General features: G+C 37.9%; 1 protein-coding gene and 1 long non-coding RNA gene across 2 annotated transcripts; one reads left to right on the top strand and one right to left on the bottom strand.

The window, feature by feature from the left end:
• The first annotated feature begins 1,573 nt into the window (after window positions 1–1,573).
• Window positions 1,574–11,943, top strand: fam151a.S (family with sequence similarity 151 member A S homeolog). Its single transcript, XM_018260926.2, has 8 exons — window positions 1,574–3,080; window positions 3,905–4,045; window positions 5,387–5,536; window positions 5,636–5,795; window positions 6,422–6,649; window positions 8,101–8,240; window positions 8,779–8,916; window positions 10,339–11,943. Exons 1-8 carry the CDS (start codon window positions 2,966–2,968, stop codon window positions 11,001–11,003), a joined length of 1,737 nt encoding a protein of 578 aa, XP_018116415.1. The 5' UTR covers window positions 1,574–2,965; the 3' UTR covers window positions 11,004–11,943.
• LOC121393315 lies at window positions 8,357–22,714 on the bottom strand. The gene is made up of 3 exons (XR_005960972.1): window positions 22,615–22,714; window positions 8,808–8,928; window positions 8,357–8,648 (listed from the first exon to the last, which is right to left on the bottom strand). It is a non-coding gene; the product is annotated as an uncharacterized LOC121393315 (long non-coding RNA).
• Window positions 22,715–22,930: the final 216 nt, after the last annotated feature.

The following is a 22,930-nucleotide window of genomic DNA, read 5'->3' as shown; positions in this document are numbered from 1 at the left end:
GCAGAGCTGAGGGGAAGGGGTTCCTGGCTCCTCACTAATGTATTTGTAACATGGCAGAACTGTCTACATGTGCACAAATCTCATGCTGAGGGGGCAGGCTGAAGTCTGGTTGCTGTAGTTGTTTTTTTACTATTGTATTAATGGCTGTAAATGTAACTTTCGTAACTAAGGAGGAATGTATTTATTGTGTGATTATTTAGTAGATTTATGGGGGAATGTAATAAAAGTCGATAACGGAAAAAATATTCGCAATGCAAAAAGTTATGCCTCTGTGCAAACAAATTTGCGAATTTAATATAGCTTTTGCAAACCCGGAAACTGTTTAGCGACCACTTCTGATAGTGTAAGAAGGTTTGCGAATTCTATAGTTAGCGCCAGTGCGCAGTGAATGTAATAAAACTTCTTACTGGAAAAGTTAAGTTTGCTCCAAAAGATTACGGCACCTTCAAGCACTTCTTAAAAGTGGGCAATGCGCAATTAAAATTCGCAATGTAATAACAGTTTAAGGAAGAGTATTACATTGAGAAATTAGACTTTTTATTCTAATATGTGCAAATTGTTTTGCTCTTTGCAACTTTTATTACATTCCCTCATAAGTCTATTATTTATTTCTAAAGTGGGCTTTTGGGTAAAATATAGATTTTTATATATTTAGTGATTGATTGATTTTTCGATATACTACAGGTATGGAATCAATTATGTAGATAGCTCCACATTATGGAAACTCAATTTTTTCCAAAACATTCAAATTTCTATTTTCCCTGTAGTAATAAAAAAGCAACGTGTATTTGATCCTAACTAAGATATAATTAATCCTTATTGGATGCAAAAATGTTTAAAATATTTTCTAGTATACGTTAGGTATGATCATCCAAATTACAGAAAGATCCCTAATCAAGAAGCCTCCCAAACACACACACACACACACACACACATTCTGGATAACAAGTCCCATGCCTGTACTTTTTGTGTTAAGGGGATTATATCTCTGGCTGGACTGAACAAACCAGTTAATGAAATCTATATTTTGAATACAAAATGCATATAATACTGTCACTAGAGGGCACTCTTTCTTATCATGTGTATAAAATAATCCAGTAAGAATAAATGACAGTTTAAGAGCAGATTTGCTCCACCTTTGATTTACTGTATACTCTTTTTATCTGTGATCATCTGTTTTTGTCCCAGACTGTATTAAATAGATGATGTCACACACAAAAAACATCCAGATGCCAGTTTAAAGCAAAGAGAAAAACATTTTTTGTTGGGAGGTGCTCTCTCTGGATTCCCTGCTGTTTTCAGTGAGTTATACAATAGTGTAAAACTAATTCCAATGAAGCACAATCTCCACAGAGAAAATTGGCTTAGAGGTAATTTTCCTTTTGTGAGATCATGACAAACATATCGGGGAGTGCCAATGTCTCTTGTAAGCTATGTTTTTTGTTTTTTTTTAATCATTTGCCTTCATCTGACTTTTCTGCTTTTAAATGGGATCAATGACCCCATCTGAAAAAACAAATGCTCTATAAAGCTACAAATGTATTGTTTTTGCTAATTTTTATTACTCATCTTTCTATTCAAGCCTCTATTATTCATTTTCAGGGTCGGACTGGACCAACGGGACACCCGAAAAAAAACCCGGTGGGGCCCCAGTGACCCTGACCCGACCCCTGCCTGCCCTGCTCCATTGCTCCCTCTCTTCTTCACCTGCCCTCTGCAGTTGCTCCCCACCCTTCCTTCTTCCTATGGCTGGAAAAGAAAGGTGGGGAGGAGCTGGTGGTTTGTGAGTGGGTGGGTGAGTGGAGGGGCACCATTTTCTATAACTCTACCACACCTACTAGTAAATTATTTGCCATGCAGAAATATAATTTCTATCAAAAACTGTGATTAAACAGATTAGTGATGTCGGACTTCTGTTATTCTGAACACAATTGTACCTCCAGAATTAGCCCTCAATCTACGCCACTACTATGGCCCATGTTTCCCTGTTGGAGTAACACTTGGCCAATGATGTCCATAGCAGTACAGGGGGCAAAATCCCTTAATTTAATTGTGATTAATCTAATTTTGTATAATTTTGCTATTACAACAACAAGATCATCAGAGATACATGCCTGTCTGGGGTCTGGTATAGATAACGAGTAAATTTGCTAAAACCAAATAATTACCCAAGTTCTTGGGTCACTGACTTTACCATAAACAATATGTCATATTGTTTATTTTTTCCTTAAATCTTCCTGCACTTGTATATCACTGATATAATCTGACTTTATTTAGCTTATCCAATATCTGTATCCAGACATAAGGAAACTTCACAGGACATTGCCAAGCTCAATGTCTATATGTATAAAAAGATGCACATAACAATATGAATGCTGAATTAAATGCAAACATCAGTTGAGTAAGGGAGGCTGGAGAAAGGCAGAAATGGAAGCCTTGTTATCAAAATCCAGATACATAAAATGTATTAAAAAAACGTATTAAAAGGTGAACCTCTGCTTTAATTTGTGCTTATATATGTTTTGTATAATACCTTAGAAAGCAAAGCCCGATACAAATCTTTTCTTGAATGTGTAATAATACAAATGCAGGAGATTTTACAGGACAATGCACATTGTGTTGCAAAACAGAGATTTTTGTAAAGCAAAGGGTAATCCTTCTGCAGAAAAACTGTGCTGGTCAGGATGGAAGTGCATATTTTCCTTTGTGGGCTGTATGTTCTGTAATTACAGATGGCACAGAGTTATTGTCAGAGGGGGAGTACAGGCGTCTCCTGTAACATGAGATTTCTCACAAGAGTTCAGCTTGTTCTAAAGGGCCAAGCTAATGGGAGTAAACTGAATGGAGACCAGTTAAATATTCTTTCACCTGCAGCAGAGCGTATCAGCATTGCAAGACCTTTGGAGTCTCAGTTGCACAGGATAAGAGAGAAGAGGTGGTGTGAGCTGTCCCAGCGGGTCCCAGGATGAAGGGCTGTTCAGTGGCTAATATCAGGACAGTGGCTGGAATTGGTGTATTCCTAGGAGTATGCATTGCCATTGTTGCCTTGTGTGTAACTCTTGGACGTCCCCATAGCAAAGGTAGGATTTGCATCCCTGGAATGGAATTGCAGAGAAGCCAGTTCCAGGGCAGCATTGCGTATTTTGATTTTCTCACTATTGCTCTTGAACTGAACCCTGGAATAGAAAAGTCCCTACCCACATTCATTTCATTAGAATAGGCAAGTCTGCAACATCAGATCTATAATATGATATTTGCAGTTAGCTGTTATGTCACCACACAATGAACAACGACCATCCACCTGCAGGAGGAATACTAAGGATAATGATTCACATAGTTGCATGTCAAAATAATGCAACTGGTACAGATATTGCATCTACAGAATTACAGAATGATCAGGAATGCTCTGGACCTGGAGTTTTCTGTTTAAGTGATCTTTCGGTAATTTAGATCCGGATACCTCAAGTCTGTCTAAATAAATTAAATAAACCCAATAGAATTATTTTGCCACCAGTATGGATTGATGCAGCTTAGTTTGGATCAAGTACAATGTACTGTTTTAATATATTAAAAAATGTAATAATATAAATGAGAGTTATTTTCATATAATGGAGTCTGTGAAACATTGCCTTCTGGTAAATCACAGCTTTCTGCATAATGGGTTTCTGCATAAGGAATCATATATCTGCATACACATCTGAAGGCTATGCCAACTGACTCCATTTTTTGGAGGGGAATGAATGCCTCATGCTGTGTTTTTCCTCCTAGAAATACCCAAACCCCTAATTCAACCATTTCCAAAGTTCTTACTGAAATGCTGATATTTTAGTTGACCTTTCCACGTAATGTGGTTCCACAAAATCCTGTTTAAATTGTGCTTTGTGTTGCTTGTAACTCTGTCTAGATCCCAGCCCTTCATTCAGTACTGGGGATGATATGTTAGAATATTTGATGTACCAAGGGGAGATCAGATCAAAGGATGGGCTGTTGGTTAGCTGGTACCATGCAGCAAACAGCAAGAGTGAGATGGAGGAAGCGCTAAATAGTAAGTATATTTTTTATACAGATTTTTTAATCTAAGCATAATTCTCTTCTTTTTTGCCCTCCCTTCCTAATTTGGTCCTTCCTTCTTTACACTTTGTGCAATGTCCTCTCCTCTGTGCCCATCATCTCTCTCTTGACATTGTGGCCTACTGATGGATTTAGACCACCTGGGGCCCTGTCCTAATCTGTACTCATCATAGGGTTTTGTAGTATGTCTGCACTGTCCTTCTCTGTATCTTACACTTTCATATCTGTGCTGTCTACTCTGTCCTCCTTTTTTTTTTAGTTTTGTTCTTTTTTTTTTTTAACCCAACATTATCCCCTACAACATATCCTGTACCTCTGGTGCTTTGCCCTTTTAGCTTTTGTCTCCCTGCCCTGTGCACACTTGGTTTAGTCACTTGTGAGCTATTTACTCTGTGCCCAATTTGTTTTATATTCATTTGTATCCTTGACGTTCCCTCCTTGATTTATTTTCAGCTTCTCTACCTTCTCTACCTTTTGTCTTTCTGCTTCTTTATCCTCTTTGAGCTCATGTTCTTGCTTCATGCTCTAAGCATTACAAGGAATAAGATTCCGTGAAAGCAAAAAATGAACAGTTGATTCTGGGTAACCAGAGAACACTGAGAATTGTTCATTTAATAAAGGACTTCAAAAGATTCAGGTGTGAACAGGTTCTCTGTGTGTGGTAGAGTGGGCGGTCAAACTATAATCATCTTATCATACATAAACCCTCACCAAAACAATGAGAAATCCTTAGAGATATTTGTTGTCCTACTGTTTTCATATACTGGGTGCTGTTAAATTGGATTAATTCATCATTAACAAAGGAGGATTATGAGTATGTAACATGTAGTAAATTGCCCTGACTAAAAGCTCAATTTTTTTTTATAGAGGACTTCTTCATGTAGCCCCTCCAGCATCTCCCCAAGTAGAGAGCCACTTAGTGCAGATTAATAAAGGCAGCAGTGCAGCACCAGTTACACGCAGATAAGATTAAACTGAGCTAAGAAGTCAATCTGTTGAGGCCAACATCCCAAAATCTTTTTGTAGCATTCTGTCAGGTACTGTATGTCTTTTATAGGGCAATATACAGTCTCCCTTTGAGAACAGCTTCAAAGAATAAAGATACTTTCCTTTTCCTTGCATCTGATATCCACCAGGACAATCATCATGTTAATTCGGCATGAGTTTAAAAGTGGAAAAGGGTTAGGATTTGTGATACAAACGACACAAGTTATGTAATTACATGTATAGAAGTGAAAGTTGCTATTAACTTCAAATCCTTAGTGGAAATCTCACGGTGGCCTCCATGTGATTTGGTTGATCTGTTTTACTGTAGGTGATATCATGATTCTTGAAGCAGACGTTAATGTGGAAGGACATTTAACGCTAAATGAGACAAATCTCCCTATTATGGCTCATCCTCCTGCTGTATATAGTGATAACACTCTACAAAACTGGTTAGATTCTGTTCTTAAGTCACCAAAAGGTAAAATGTTTCTGTATAAGTTCTTTCCCTTTCTATGTATATATGTATATATATTTTATTCCACAAAAAGTTTTAACATTTTAATTTAAATTTAAACAGGCATCAAGCTGGATTTCAAAAGCATCCAGGCTGTTGGCCCATCCCTTGATATACTGTTTGCAAAGGCCTCAGAGGTGAAAATAAATCGGCCAGTCTGGTTAAATGCAGACATTTTGAAGGGACCCAATGTCAACCATGAAATTGGTGTCGATGCAACTCAGTCAGTATCAATTTGCATTCTATAATCTCCTTACTTGTTACCTATAATGCCACACACCATGAATCTCACACAGAATAAGTACTGAGCACCAGATATTAATCTATAGAAGGGAAATAAAGGCACAAAAAATACAGAGGTGGTAGAAGTGTGTTTGCTACAGAATTTCATCAGGGTTCCTAAAGACCTATACAAACAGGTGGATTAGAGGCCAGTGTTTAGGCATTAGCTTGGGCTTTGTCCATTGTGTGACAAAATGCCCCAATCACCCCTGCCTCCTCCCATCATGTTATACGGTAGTCACTTGAAAACTTCAGCAGTGGTACTTGTCAACCATTTTCCATTGTGGTGAATATACCTTTTGGGTGGACAAAATGGTGGAAGACATCCTTGCATTGAAGAGAATGAGAATGGCAGAATGCTTGCCAGTAGAAACACCATGCCATATTATAAGGCCATTTTCTTCAGTTGAATGGTATTATCAGGCACCATGTGCCCTGAGAGTCAGGTTTTACCTGAAGTATTTAATGGGCATACATTTCAGATCATGTTCCTTGTGTTTAGCAGGACAATAGCTGTAATCCTTTTCAGGAAGTCCACAAATAACCAACTTATATGCTTTATTACAGGTTTCTGAATTTAGTGAAAAACAAGTTTCCAGACGTCACGCTATCTCCTGGTTGGGTCACTCTGTATCTGCCACCCATTATTTCTAACAGAACTTATACCAGAGAAATGATCCAACAGATGTACAACATGGTGAGGGACCTACCTCAAAAAATTACCTACCCAGCTCGGGCAGTCATGACCCGCTCTGCATGGCCTCACTTCAACTGGCTCCTGCAGCAGTCTGAACGGTAATTTCAGTACTATACTATATTCATTTGCCAGGTGATATATTAGTATCATAAGATTCTACATTCCAGCTCCCAATTCTGATTGACTAAAATTCTTGACTAAAGCTAGTTTAAGATTAAAATTTATAGCTATGGTTGCACAGGAAAGGGATCTCCCAAATTTCATGATCTGAAGGCCTATGGGCAAACTGTGACAATGTATTCCAATAAAACTTTATGGAGCAGGCACTCAATGATGATATTTATCTTTGATATTTATCTGCCTGGTGGAAGTTTGCCTTCATTGAGTGCCTGCTCCATAAAGTTTTGTTCGGCTTGTCCGCTCCCCGTGCTGAGGGCTCAGGGCGGTGCACCTGGGCCTCTTCCCAAGTGTGGTGAGTTATTCTACTTTCATACCCTAAACTACAGTTTCATTAATGTATTCCAAAATACATGTTTGGCTAGACAGTAGCTTAGCTATCATACTTGTTAGCTGGCCATACTCATGAGATATGCTTCTTATTTAGGGAGGTCCCAAATGAGCAGGTCTCTATCTGATTTGGCCACCTACACATTGGGCCATGTTGGGCTGATTCCCCTGGGTCAAAGAATGGACCATACAACAGGCTTACGAAAGTCCATTATGGAACACATAAAATGCCAACATGACAGAGCTTGCTTAGTGGGATTTACAAACCTTCCTGATCGATAGCTGCTTGATTTTCAGTCAGATATTGGTTAGACCCTACCAAGGGCCCCATTTATAGTGCTGCTTTGGTCTTAAGTGCATAAAACAGCTCTAAATAGTATAAAATATAATATATATTATAATGCCTCTTTAAACTAGACCGGCATGAATGTCATATTCTTGCCATGCATCTTTGATCTTTGCTATAAAAAAAAAAACAGTTCGCTCAGACAATCAGTAAAGTTTTCAGTGGAGCCACATTTTGTGCATGTAGTTAGTGACGTTTATATAAGCATATATATAAAGAAATCATTTCTTTAAAAGAATCAATCAAGGCTCCCTATATATATCAATATTACATATACTTTATTCCTGGGGTAAAACAAGTTTCCTTGGATAATTTATGGCCAATGAGAGCTGTATTAGCTCACTTTGTAATGTATTTGCAACTCTTTATAGTTTCGGCAGGAACAAACAAACTCTTACCAATGGAAAATAATTAGTGTGTAGACGTTGAGTATTTTGCTTGGAACTTTATTGTGCCCAGGGTGCTAGCAAACATGGCCACACCAAAAAACATGGCAAATACCATTGAAGAACATGTTGCTACATATTGCTTCAGTCCTTTAGCAGATGAGTTACTTATTTTTGTAAGTTATGGTTACAGAGAGAGAGCTCCCTGTTTCTTTATATATATTTATTTATAAGGTTAGAAGTGTACTCTAAAAAAGAAAAGAAAAGTATTTTATGAGGCAATAAATATATTTTCCCCTCTAACACGCAGATACACTATTACTCTATGGCAAGGGAAGTCAGATCCACTTACTCTGGAGGACCTTTTGTTTATCCGGGACAGCAGCAATCCAGAGGAGATTTATTATGATATTTTTGAGCCGCTGTTATCTGAGTTCAAGGAAGCAGCATGTAAGTGTTAACAGGTGATAAGGAGATCAGGTTAATAAGTGGTGTCTTTTTATTAGCTGAAACATCATTCATCCTCTGCCCTCTATGCAGGTTCTGCAACACACCCACACAATAGATCAGGGGGAAAATATTGTTTTAATTAATTTAAAGTGCTTTTACAAGACCCAGCACTGTAAAATATATAAAATAAAAAGCAAGCACGTGAATATCATTAGTTGCATTTGCACAGTGATACCAATGCAAGGGCAAAACCCCCCAAAAATGCCTTACTGTAATACTTAATGATTGCAAATAAATGATGCCTGATTAAATATATGGGAGTTTCCCCAGTGACTAGTGAGCCAGTTCAGATCTCCTTGTGATGGGGTCTCTGCAGAGCATGGCTACATTTTCTTTGTATTTATCTCACTGTAAAAAAAAAACACATCACTTTAAAATGTCCTCAGCATAGTTTGCCACCAACTCAACAATCTACATGAAAGTATATCAACTAACCCAAATATACTGCCTGCTGATTCTTATTCTTTGTGTAACTCAGTGAATCCAAACAGAAAACGTCTCTTTTACCCTGGGGGAAGCATACAGCTCTATTTTCAGCCAGAAGATTCCGATGGGCTTCTAGTTAACTGGTATGAAGCAGATGCAGATATCTTATCCGAAAAAGAATTCTTCAGCAGTAAGTATTGACCTGAAAAGTACCAATAAAAACTAATCAAAGTGCAGTCATAGTAGTTGGTCAAGTTTATGTATTAAACAAAAATACCACCATTACCCTCCAGGATATCATTATTTAAAAAATCTTTTTTTTTTCATAAAGTGCAGGACAACGATCCATTAAACAACCATTAAAACACTACCCCACAAACCAATACATAATACAGGGGAGCTCCTACTATAACTTTTGCCACATAAAAGGCGCCTAATGTGTTAAATCCAATATTTTTAACAAGCTAGAAACCATCAACTGTATCTTTATAAACAATTTAAAAGAAGAGGAAAAATCCCACTCATGGGTGAAATGTGTGTTGGCGGTTTTGCAAAAGGGGAACCACGAAAACCAATTTGGTGCTAAAAGTGGAAAGAGGGGTGCGGAGGAAAACAAACACTGCTGGCGAGAGCACCGACATGGAATAAGTATACCCGCAGGTAGGGTTGCCACTTTTTCCAGAAAAAAAATCCGGCCTTCTTATATATTTATCTTTGTTCCTTATTAATAACATTGGGATCAACCATCATTTTTACTGGCCAGGCCAGTAAAATACCAGCCAGACGGCAACCCTACCTGCAGGTCCAGTTATATGGAGGCTTAATGCAAATAATGCATGGCTCATAAGTAGCAACTATAGACTGCAGTTAATGACTGCTTATTGAACTGATATTTCTGGTACCTGCCTTTCAGAGTAGAGGCTGATATGAAAATGAATTAAGAACTGTGCAATTCCCTTGTGCCATTTAATGTGAAATGGGATTCATGTTTGCAGTATTAATAGCAGAACAGGGATCTGTGCCTGGACTAATTTATTTAGTGCCAAATTAACTGAAAATGTAATCTTTTTGGCTTAAGGTGCAATGACTATAAGTGGCAACATTAAAGGACCAGTAACATCGAAAAATTTAATTGTTTTAAAGTAATAAAAATATAATGCAGTGTTGCCCTGCACTGGTAAAACCGGTGTGTTTGCTTCAGAGACACTTGATAAAGGGCCTAGCCCAAAACATGTTGTGTTCTACACATTCCCAATAAAAGATTTTGCAGTCAAAGAAAACTGCTGTGGATTTGTCCTGCATTAGGATTTCTTTTGATTGACTCTATTGGGGTTTGACACAGGATACCCCGCAGGATAACCAAAACCAAGCAATTAAACGGTGAGCTGCAGCCCATCTATATTCAATTATTATTTTGAGCACTGCTATTATTTGGAACAAGCCTCAATTAATGATCCAGTTTCACAGAATCAGCAGCATGCAAAATTATTTGCCATGTAAAAATAAAATATTTACCAAAAACAGTGATTAATGATCAGGTTTTTGATGTTGGACTGCTAATATTCTGAACACAACTGTATACTGTATATAGTGAGTATTTTTATCTTTTCAGGCAACTCTGGAATGATTACTCTGAATATTAGAGTGAAAGATTCCAGCTCTTCCCCGCAAGTGGCCTTCCCCAAATCACCAACCCAGTTCTCACTGGAAGATTACATGAATGTCATATTGGCCAATCCCAATCCTTGGGGAGTCTTCCTTAAAATAGAGACTCAAGATGCTCTGAACAAAACACTCAAGGTTCTCAGTAGGATGCATGACCACAAAGCACTGAATGTTCCTGTGTGGATAAGCATGGAAGTGTCTTATGGAAATTTCAGCATGGAAGGATACATTCAGGGAATAGACTTTCTCAACACCATTAATGATATATTCCCATATGTTACAATTGCCCCGAGCTGGCCTGCACCAGTGCTGGGTTCAGGATATACAGAAATACTGGTGCAAGACATGCTCATGCTTTGTGAAGGACTTTGGCAGGAAGTGTCCTTCCAACTGAATGCCGTAGCATTAGGAAAAGAGTGGCTGAGTGCAGTGAAACTCCTGCAGGTTTCGCCTATGTACTCACTCACCATAGAACACAACTCAAAACAAGGGATTTTCCTTGATGGATATGCAGGACTTATGGCCATGAGATCACATGAAGAAAACAGAATTTATTACAGGTTACAGCAGGATTATCTAAACATGTTCTTGGAAAATGTTTTTACTTCATAGTTACCAGAACATGGCTATAAATCTCTATCTGGAATGTTTGGTGCCTGGGGCTTTTTGGATAATTAGATCCATACTAAATGTTTTTATTAAACCCAATAGGAGTATTTTGCCATAAATGTAAAAAGGAAGTCATTAAAAATGAAGTATTGTTTGCTTAAGTAAGATTTTTCATTCCTGTATATCAGAGCTTTCTGGATAAATGGTCTCCAGATAACAAATCCCATTTCTATACTTTTAACACAGACAGTGCTTTAATGGTGTATTAGTAATCATGTTATTATCTTACTTACATCTTAATATGTTTAATGATCAATCCCTTTAATATATCAGGCCACAATCTTGATGGTTTGTTGTAAAGAAACAATAACATTACAAGAGAGCTTTTGAAGGGGCCAGAAGGCCTGACAACAGTGGAAGATACAGTATATAGAAAGCCCAAGGAAAATAACTATTTGTTTAAATATACAGTATTGACATTACACAAATGAAGGGGCAACTGTAAATGGAGGAACACGAGTACAGTAGTGAAATTACAGCTAAAGCTGATGCTATATTGTGAATTTTAGATCATATTATGTTTAGTTGGGTGTAGCTCTGATCCTTTCTGTAGCTCTATGAACCCTTTGTTTCTTCTACTTCTTTTGACCCAGTCCAGTGGACAGAACCAAGCAAGCCCAGAGAGATGCCCAGGTTTATGTATAGCCCTTCGTTAAAACCTATAATTCATGACATTATTACTGGCTATTGCATAATGTATGCAATAGCCAGTAATAATGTCATGATCTGTAGATCAGCAATACAATATCCCTATTTTAGAATGTTAATCTACAGATTTACATATGATGCAAAACTTGCAGACGCTGAATTCCTTTTTATCAGATAAATACTACAGATTCTTAGACTTGGAAGTGCATATCATTAAATGCTGATCTTTCCGTGAGCAAGTGCTTCCTTGTACCTTCTTTGTCCATCCTGTGAAAAAGAATGATTATTTTTCAGCATGAAATATTGGCCTAATTATGAATAAGAATACATAACACATGAGTACACTGAGTACACATGTGGTTACTAAAAGAACAACAAAAAAATACAGAATAAAATGTTATAACAGGTCAAAACACCTAATTATATGGCACACCAGTAACTAGAGCAACTAGAGCAATAAACACATAAATGTATTTTCTTCAAGGTTAATGCATTAGATTAGATTATTTTAGACTTTGAACTACATATCAGTACCATAAATCCTGAGAGGCATTGTCATTTCAACATCTTACTTTGTAACATCTCTTTGGATCAAAGGGAAGAAATCATGTTTCTAAACCTTTACTGATGTTAGCCTGCACATAGCCATGCTACATACTTTAGTGCCCTCTATGATCATCTATTTTAGGAGCACAGAGAGACTGGTTGTAATGATAAAATGATGCTTATTGGCAGGAAGTTTGATATTAGGAACAGAAAAAGTAGCCTCAGCATTGACCTTGCGGATGAATGCAGTGCAAATTCCCCACTGAAGAACCATTACAAAAGAATGTCTCCTATGAAGACAACTTATATTGAAAACAGAAAGGATCTGTTTTCTATGCAATTAAAATTCCTTCAGCTCGTATTTCTGGGTATCCATTTGCCTACACAGGTAAAAAGTCCAACTAGGTATACATGAACTGCATAATGTAGCATGACCACCAACAGAAGCTTTCCCAAATCTCTGTGTATAACACAATTGTGCCAGCAAAACATAGTATTAGTAGCATTCAGTAATCAGAAAAAACATATTGGTCAAAGTTAACAATGTAATAAACAGAAAATAAGATATAAAGAATGCGTAGAATGTCATATTTTAACAGTCCCAAACACAACCCAGTGGAAATGTGTCATAATGTTTTTCATTTATATGAAAGCATATAGATCATATTCTCTGTTGAGCACCTTTGGGGACAATGTTTGCAATGTATGTATCCAACATTTCTCTCTTCTTTGGAGTTGTAGTAGTCTATTGCCCCCGACGTGGGGGAGGGGGCAATAAACTCCATCACAAGAAATCTGAGAGTTGCTACGGGATGTCGTGCTGAGTGGAAATGGGCTGGTACAGGTAATTTCAATACCTCTTTCCTAATTGTGAATTTATGTTGACTGATACGATCCCATATCGGTTGGACAGTCTCCCCAACATAAGCAAGTCCACAAGGACACTTGAGCATATACACCACATATTATGTATCACACGTAAAGTGGCCTCGTAACTCAAACTTCCTCCCTATATATGGATGAGTAAAAGCATTGGTGCGAATAACACTGAAGCACTGATTACACCTACCACACGGGAACATGCCATTTGCTGAGGGTGCCAGGACCGTTTGTGTGCTACCTCGTTGGGTACCCAGATCAGCTTTTACAAGCCTATCCCTGAGGTTCCGTGGGCGTTTATAGGATAGTAGTGGAGGATCCTGGAATTCTGGAATATCAGGGTATGCTGTATATAATAAGGGCCAGTGTTTATAAATGATGTGGTGAATTTTACGAGTACAGGGTTAGTAAGTATGTACAAAAGGTATACGAGTACTTTTTGTCCTATTTGGTGTCCTTTCCTGTATAGTAGAGTCACGATCCAGCCCTTTTACACGTGCCACTTCCCATGTGAGCATCTGTTTGGGATACCCTCTTTGTGTGAATTTTGCTGACATTTCTGTCAAGCGTGTAGAAAGTTGTTCCTCCTCCATGACTATGCGTCTAATGCGCAACATCTGTGATCTAGGGAGAGAGGAAATGTTAGCCCTCGGATGTGCACCATCATACCGCAACAGGTTATTGCGGTCAGTGGGTTTATCAAACAAATCCATATATAGAAATCTGTCTCTACGATATACACTAGTGTCTAGGAATGTAACAGATTCCTCACTGTGTGAGTGTAAACCCAATCGTAGGAACACAAGAGTCTAAGTGTGCTTTGAATTCCAACAGGGATCCAACGTCCCCCTTCCATAACACCAACAAGTCATCAATGTAGCGCCACCATTTTAAGCAATTTTGTTTATACAGTGCATGACCATATACGTGCATGTTCTCAAAGAAATTCATGAAACTGTTGGCGTAGGTAGGGGCGATGTTGGACCCCATGGCAGTCCCCTGCACCTGCAGGAAAAATGTATCCTGGAACAAGAAATAGTTCTTATGTAAAATTAGGAATAACAATTCCATAAAGAAATCAGTCTGTACCGAATTGTAATTTGATTTCTCCAGGGTCAGCCTCACTGCTGCCATCCCCATATCATGGGGAATAAAGATATACAAGCTGTTAACATCAAAGGATGCCAATAGTACCCTATCATGGCCCAAATCCAAACCTTGGATGGAGTGTAGGAAATGGGAAGTATCCCTGATGTATGAATCTCCTGATGTTACGAAAGGGGCTAGGATTTTGTCAAGAAAGATTGATAAGGGGGGGATAAAACTGAATTAACCCCATCGGTCGCCCTGGGGGGAATTGGAGATTCTTATGTACTTTGGGCAGGGTGTAGAACACAGGTATGCATGGAAATTCTTGTATAAGATAATCTTTCAAACCATCCGTGATAACACCCTGTCCCTGGTACCGAGACAATACCTCTAGTATGAGGCCTGCGATTTCACCTGTGGGATCCTTATCAAGCGGAACATAAGTATGTCTGTCACTTAGTTGACCCAATATCTCCTGGATATAGTAATCCTTACCCATTGGACTAGGTCACAGACTGGGGTTAATCTCCACTCCATTTTGCTTCTATATATATATATATATATATATATATATATATATATATATATATATATATATATATAGGACTGGCCAGATATGGGATGACTTTGACGTAGTTGGCCAGCTTAAACATATTGCATTTTTCAGTAGCAGTATGCACAAAATGTCTCTATCTAAAATATATTGATAATGGGTTGAGTGCAGAGGACCTCTTGTATTTGCCTATATATATATATATATATATATATATTTATATATATAGACAGAAGTGCCCGCACTCATACTTTGAGTTATATACATAAAACCTCCAGAAGGATCCGCACTCTTAGGGCTTATAAATAAAATTAATCTTTATTTACAGAACTTCAGTCTGATGTTCCGGCCCCATCTCTTTGAGAAAGGCCTTGGATGGGGCCGAAACGTCAGACTGAAGTTCTGTAAATAAAGATTAATTTTATTTATAAGCCCTGAGAGTGAGAGTCTTCACATAGAACCCCCACTCCAAATTATTTAGGTTAATTTTCATTGCACTTTAGTGACACCAAGTGGTGAGAGAATATATGTTTTCTTTTTTGATGTTTCACGGTGGATAACCTTCATTCTAAAGATTTCCCTAAGCATATTAGACAGATGCAGACCATCTTTAGTGATCTTCAAAATTTCCTAGCTAATGTGTTAGTAAACATATACCTTGATAAGAGGCTATAAAGCTTTTTTTAACCCTTTCACTGCCAGCTAATTTTGCCAATTTGGTACTTTTATTGACCGACCATTTTTGAACATTTTGCACTCTTTCACTTTAACAGCCTTTCGGGGGGGGGGGGGTCTTTAAGTTTACCTATGAAAACAATATATTGTTTTTTTTTCAGGACAACCTAAGCTTTTACAATATGCTAGAATTTTGATGTTATTCTACTTCTGTAACAAGATATAGGCTTCTAAGTGTCTGAAAAATGAAAAGAAAAAATCATGTTTCCCATGATATAAACACATATATCAGAAACATAATGTATTTAATGCACAGGAACACAGCACATTTGAATAGTTAAATTTCTCCGGAACACGCCAATACCAAATATATATAGTTTTATGGGGATTTCTTACTTGTATAGGTCAAAATCTCCAAGCAGTGTGCTACCAAATTTCCAAAGCACCGCTCCATAAAACTGCTTACTTCTGATTTTAAGGCCAAACATTCCACTAACAGGTTTACAGTAGAAAACTACTGGAAAGAACAGATTCTGATAAATCCAAAATGGGTAAAAACATATTTTTAATCTAAATTACCAAGTTGCAATTCTTTCCTAAAGTTATAATTTTTAATAAAAATTACCTTAAAACTTCCACCTTGAAGCATCTTTTTCCCACATACTATTAGGTACCAAGATAAAACAACCTAAATACGAATGCTTGGGGTCCGCTGAATAGTTTGATACACTCCCAGTGCGAGTGTCCTAGCGCAGGGGGGGGCCATTTAAACAAAAAAAACGACTGTTACCCCCAACCGGAGTGCGGCTGTATGCTGGCACCTTTGGTTGGGGATAATATATTTAGTCAATAGAAGCAGTGAGTCTCAGTTTCCCCAAGTGACTTGTTTATCTTAAATAGTTACAATTGTATCTCTTTGCTTGTCTTAAATTGTTTCAAATATATGCGGAGTGTTTTGGGCTCTCTGCCACATTTTGTGTAAAAAATAAGAACAAACCAGTGCATTATGCTCATTTAAATATAGAAGAATTGTGCTTAAAAAGTAGTGTTTCAGGCTGATTTATTGAATATTTCTGCAAAAACCCTAATAATCCCTCCCTTCTCTTCCACTTCCTGCTCCCTGAATTCCCAGGCTGTGCAGGGGAGCCGGTGGCTCTCAGCTCACTGCACTGTAGGACAGGAACCAATCAGCAGCTAGCAGGACCTGATAAGGAACTGAAGCCTGTCTGTGCTTGTGTGACTGCAGGGTTGTGATTGGCTGTCCCCCTTCTACTGTGCTTCTGGCAGGGACCATTAGGACACGCCCACCCCTCATTAGAAACAGGGACCCGTGAACTTCTCTAGGGAGCTCCAATAAAGGGGCTATTTTTAAAGATAATATTAATTTTTAGCACCATGTAAAAGCAACGCCATATGTTACTCATAATTAGGGTTTTTTTCATTTATCCTATAAGTCTCCTTTAATGTTGTATCCTTTTCTGGCTTTAATGCAGGTGATCAAAGAGAAACCTGGGACTTTTTAATAAAAAAAACTTGGGACTGTCCCGCAGAAAACGGGACAGTTGCGGGATATGGTTATTTCTACCAGATACTATATACCATGACCTGGATTAAAGAAAATCTTCACAAAATACTGATGCAGATGCATCAAGGGTCGAATATTGAGGGTTAATTAACCCTAGATATTCGACTGGGGAATGAAAATCCTTCGACTTCGAATATCGAAGTCGAAGGATTTTGCGCAAATACTTTGATCGAACGATTAAATCCTTCGAACCGAAAGATTAATCCATAGGCTAACATTGGGTTCGGTAGCTTTTAGGTGGCGAACTAGGGAGTCGAAGTTTTTTCTTAAAGAGACAGTACTTCGACTATCGAATGGTCGAATAGTCGAACGATTTTTAGTTCGAATCCTTCGATTCGAAGTAAAAGTCGCAGTCGAAGGTCGAAGTTGCCCATTCGATGGTCGAAGTAGCCAAAAAAACACTTCGAAATTCGACGTTTTTTTTCTTCTATTCCTTCACTCGAAGTTAATGAATTGGCCCCTTAATGTTTGCATAGCATAATCAATTCCATGGTATTTACAGGAACGTTTCATATTTTCTTTCTGAAAAAAATAGAAGCCCTATCTTGCTTTATGGCAGATATTCTAGATATACTGTCAGAATCAGACACACTGATTCCACAGCACAGGTCAGATTCACTTTGTCTGAATGGGTGTCTGGAATGCTGATTTAACAATAAAAGTGAAAGGCTTTGCTGAAGCAAATTAAACAAATCCATTGAACTTATATATACATTTTAGAATTTAAATAGCCTTATAAAATAATGTGAGTTATTATATGATTACAGTATCTTTCATTTTATTCTATGCAACCTAATCAGTTTAATTCTAATACAAAAATAAAACAATTTCCAGAAAGTACTATTGCCATCTTGTGGCTACTCTGTATTCTACTTTATTTAGTAAGAACAATTGGCCTAGAGATGGGAATATTATAACCACAGAAAAATACTCCATAACTCTGCACCAACACCATATAAAAAGGCAATTTATAGTGCCATAATTTATTGGCAACAATTAAAAAAAACAAAAAACATAAGACTCCCCACTGCAGAAACAAACTTGGCTGTAATAGTGTTTGTTTTTTAATAATGTTTAATAATTTGTAATTATTTTTATTGTTTTTAAATGATTGTTTACCATGAATTGTGGTATTTATAAAAAAATATTGTATTTTTATATGATGTTGATGCAGAGTTATGGAGTCTTTCTCTGTAGTTATATTTGGTCCACATCCATATGCACAACATCTGTAAGAGTTTTATGTGCAGAGAGGGAACAATGACAAATTACATTTTTAGTCTGGGTAGATCAACAGCGATAAAGGGTGGTAATTGTTTGTTGTAGACTATCAGGGGAATGTAATAAAAGTCGCAAAGAGCAAAACAATTCGCACCAATAAGACTAAAAATCCACATCTCGCAATGTAATATTGTTCCTTAAACTGTTACTGCATTGCGAATTTTAATTGCGCATTGCGAATTTTAATTGCGCACTCATTAGAAGTGCTTGAAGGTGTCGTAATCTTTTGGAGCAAACATAACGACTTTTTCAGTAAGAAGTTTTATTACATTGACTGCGCATTGGCGCAAACTATAAAATTCGCAAACGGTCTTTCACTGTCGGAAGTAGTCGCTAAACAGTTTCCGGGCTCGCAAAAGCTATATTAAATTCGCACAAAGCAAAATTTGTTCGCACAAAGGCATAACTTTTCGCATTGCGAATAGTTTTTCCGTTAGCGATTTTTATTACATTCTCCCGTTGAAGTTATGCTCTAATATTTAACTGCCTATTATATTAAAATACATAGAAGTTACTCTGTGCATAGGCTATTTTCTACTTGTAAACCTACTTGCTAATTTGGCTTAAAATATAACAAGGCATTAAACTTGATATGGCCCACAGAATATATTCTAGATTTGTGTTATGGGTTATTAAGGGAGCTCCTGTCACCAGGCCTATGTAAAACATAGCCTACAGTCATCAAATACAGGTTACATTTTAAATGTATCGAGAGAAGTAGGCTGGGTTATATAGTTATTGGACTCATACTACTGCCAGGCCACACCCACATCCAACATTCCCACCACTTAAGTGGCTACCCCTGTGATGATAGGGGTCCTGATGGGTGTCCTCCCTGTCCCCTATGAGAAATGAGCTTTGTTAACAAAAAAACGTAGATTTTATGCGGTTTTTCATAAACTGATGTTAAACAAGGAAGTATATGTTCCCTTCAAAAAAGACAAAAACTTCTGGGTAATGGACATTTTAGTGAGCAAGGTCTTGTGACACTAAATCCCTCCGCCTTGCCCAGGCACCAATTTGTGAACAGGGCCTATGGCGGCATGGCACCCATTGTCTGCATCTTCACTGGGGACTAGGCAGAAGATTTTGACAGCCATTTAAATCTCCTACTCACACAGTCTGCAGTGAAGGTTATTGCCTCCACTGGGAAATGTTTAATTTTTGTCATCTCACCTTTTCCACTTCTTTCTTGCCTTCATTGAGAATTATGCTAAATATTGCCAGCAAATTGTCAGCAAATTGATTTGTGTGCACATGGTTTTGCATTCCTATTCAATTTAACATATGTTACTCACGGGGTGGAAATTTTCCCTTTATTACCAGACAGGCAGGCTGCAGTTTCAATCCATTTCAGTCGTTGTCCAGTACTGAGTTGGCCCAGGTGGTTGGCATGACAGGGCAAAACCATCTGAATCATGTGCACCTCAGTGGGATTTCTAATGTCCCCATAAGATATCTAGAATAGGTAAATCTAAAACAACTGTACTTGCTGAATAATCATTGAAGACGTTTCACTACTCATCCGAGCAGCTTCTTCAGTTCAACTGATCGGCTGCTTGGGTGAGTAATGAAACGTCTTCAATGATTACTCAGCAAGTCCAGTTGTTTTAGATTTACCTATACTAGATATACCATGACCTGGATGAATGAATATCTTCATAGTCATGTCCCCATAAGAGTTTTGTGCTATGAATCAATTTAGATGCAGTTACTCTGAGATACAATCGGCAAGATTAACAAGAAGTTAATAAATATAGTACACTAAATACTGAAATGTTGAAAGACTCACCTACTAAGCGGAGATGAAAGTAAGGATAATGATGCACATGGATACAAGAAACCTGAATTTACTACCTAATCAAAAGCAATAAACATAAGCATACACTTTAGGTCAGGCTGTGTACTATATTAGGTTAACTAGGTTAAATGAGGATTGTAGTTACTTTGCAGAGAAATATCTATCACCTTAGAAGGTGTTGGAAATTCCACAGCACTGCACTATTTGTTACTCTTTATCCATGCCCTGAGTAACAGAGATTATTTATCGCTTACACCCATTCCTGCACCAATGGAGCTTAAACAGGTCCTTATCACATTCACACAACATTCACATTCGGTCAGTTACATCTGTATGTTTTTGGAGTGTTGAAAAAAAAACTGAATACCCATATACAACTATGGAAAACATACAAATTGAAAGTATCCAGGTTGAAATAAAACTGAGAACTCCAGAAAGAACCAGGAGCTGGGGTGGGAGAGATGGTTGTCCTTTAATCTGCCAGCTATGGTTTTTGCTAAGAGAACCAAGGTGCTCAATTATTACAAATCTGCTTTGGATGGTCTTTATATGATTTTGTTATGAAGTTAGGAGAACAAACAGTTTTGGATGAGACACAAAAAATGTGAATGTAACGCTTTTTTGGGCTATCCTGCCAATTAGGAGTTAAGGGTGTCCAGCTAGTGTATGAGCATGGGTTACACTGTGAAACTACAATCAGGGCGGAGCCTTCGCTAAATTGGAGCTTCCCCTTTAAGATGGTGTAAGACTACAACCCACAGGCTAATTAATGTTAAAATAGATAAATTGGACGACAGGGGGTTCTTAAATAGTGAAACAGGTGAGATGGTTTATTGTAACGCAAATATGCAAAGGCAATTGACCACAGGTTTACTCACACAGGAGCTGTAACAGGACTTAGCATATCACAGAGGAGGAAGGATAGCATGATGATGATGAAGCATGTACAGATGTTACTCCCATAGTCAAATAGTAGGCAGAATATCTCACTCTCAAAGACCAGTCACCAGTGTGAAACAGGATCAATCAGGTAGAGACTAGGCAGTGCTCTGCTAAACTGAATTCCCTATCTCTGAGTTCCTTACACTAAAGGCAACCTTAGAAGCCTTTGGGAGGCTACTCCCTGCTATTCTCCATGATGGAGCACACAACTGCTCATACTACCTAAATCTGGCTATAGCTCTCTCCTAGAGAGACTATTACAGATCTGCCCTGATGATAGCTAATCCTCATTCACGGGAGAGCATGGTTCCCGACTTCAGCACCAAAGGTACAGGTCCCTTTGGGGTAAATGGCTTAACTGGGGCCTTGGTGATCCCAGGCTCAATGGGAAACACTTAGCAGCACAGACACCAGGAGCCAAAGAGGAAGAGGCCACTCCCTGCACAGCACTATATAGCAGTGTGGCAGGGGAGTGGTATTGCACCCTTTGGCCTATAGCTATAACTGTTACACTTACTGGTCATAAAGGCTTTTGCCCAATAAACAACAGCTATAGAGAAAGATACAAAAGAGGTAGGGGATTAACTCTATGGGAGCCTAATAGATCCTATAGGTCCCTACATGAACATTTAAAATTCAGAGATATATAAAATATCAACACCTAATGCGACAGAAGTAGAACAGCAATATGAAAGTTGGTGTATTAAACAGAATTATAAAAGGGTTAATTATGCAACAATAAAGTATCCCTTTACTGAATTAAAAAAAAAGTAACCCTAACATTCATGGTAATCTGTCAAGACATGTGGAACAAAAGTGACATAACAATGCTAGCTGCAAAATATGCCGTATCACTCATGTCAAATGTATATTAGAAAACAGTATTTATTCAGTAAAAACGGACGTCGGTGTAAAAACGAGACGCCAGTCTCATTTCGCGAATTTTTCGACATTTTGCGGGAAAATCACAGATTTTTCGGCGATGTGAAACGCCCCAATTTCGCCCATCACTACAACCCACTTTGCAAAAAACAAACATGCAAATCCTTTCTGCCCCCTTTTCTCAAACAGCTGCTCACAGTTCTTTTGTCTCAACTTATGTTTGTCATACCTTGTTATAAATATCTGATTGTCTTGTGACCAGGATTAGTTTGGTGCGTTATATCAGAAGAGTCAGTTCATATTTCATAGTTACATTTTAGTATTGTACGGATGCAAGGCACTCCTGCACATTGACCAACACCTCTCTGCATCAATCTGCAGACCTGTCCTATCTAGTAGTCTTATCAACATATGCAATATGCCATAGAAACTTGTATTGTCGCCATATATATACTCACAAAAATATTCAAACCACAGCAAATTTGAAAGACAAACTTCTCGTGAATAAAATGATGCCCAATTGTATTGGTACACATAAAGATGTGGCCACCAAACACCCCAAAACAGGAGCAATGCTTAAAGGCAATTACGGTTGAAAATCTGGGTGCTGCACTCTATGTGTACTACTTGCAGTTTTTAAACACCCCCAAACTGTGAAATAACCCACACAAACCGTATATTTCCAAAAAGTACACTTCAGATATTCAAAGATGCCATTCTTGCTTTTCTACATGGAGAATTGTGGCCGCAGTCCTTCATAGAAGTCAGTGCTTTAATCTGAAAAAAGGAAAAAATGGATACAAAGTTAGATAAAAAAAAAACTGTAAAATATAAATTTGCATGTTCCTCTGAATAAAACGATGCCCCATATGTATGGATGCACATAGAGACGCAGCCACCAAACGGCACATAACAGGAACAATTCATAATATCGGGGCTGCAAATTTATGTGCAGGTATCTGTTTTTCATCCTAAACTGTCCCTTACCT

The sequence above is a fragment of the Xenopus laevis genome, chromosome 4S (assembly GCF_017654675.1).
Source record: "Xenopus laevis strain J_2021 chromosome 4S, Xenopus_laevis_v10.1, whole genome shotgun sequence".
NCBI classification, from domain to species: Eukaryota; Metazoa; Chordata; class Amphibia; order Anura; family Pipidae; genus Xenopus; species Xenopus laevis.
The sequence above is the reverse complement of the archived record's forward strand: the minus strand, read 5'-3'. Positions and strand labels throughout refer to the sequence as shown.

Coding starts and splice junctions, on each gene's coding strand:
- fam151a.S (XM_018260926.2), top strand. CDS start 2,966: ATGAAGGGCTGTTCAGTGGCTAATATCAGGACAGTGGCTGGAATTGGT. Junction 5,796..6,421: donor ATTGGTGTCGATGCAACTCA/GTCAGTATCAAT, acceptor GCTTTATTACAG/GTTTCTGAATTTAGTGAAAA. Junction 8,241..8,778: donor TGAGTTCAAGGAAGCAGCAT/GTAAGTGTTAAC, acceptor TGTGTAACTCAG/TGAATCCAAACAGAAAACGT.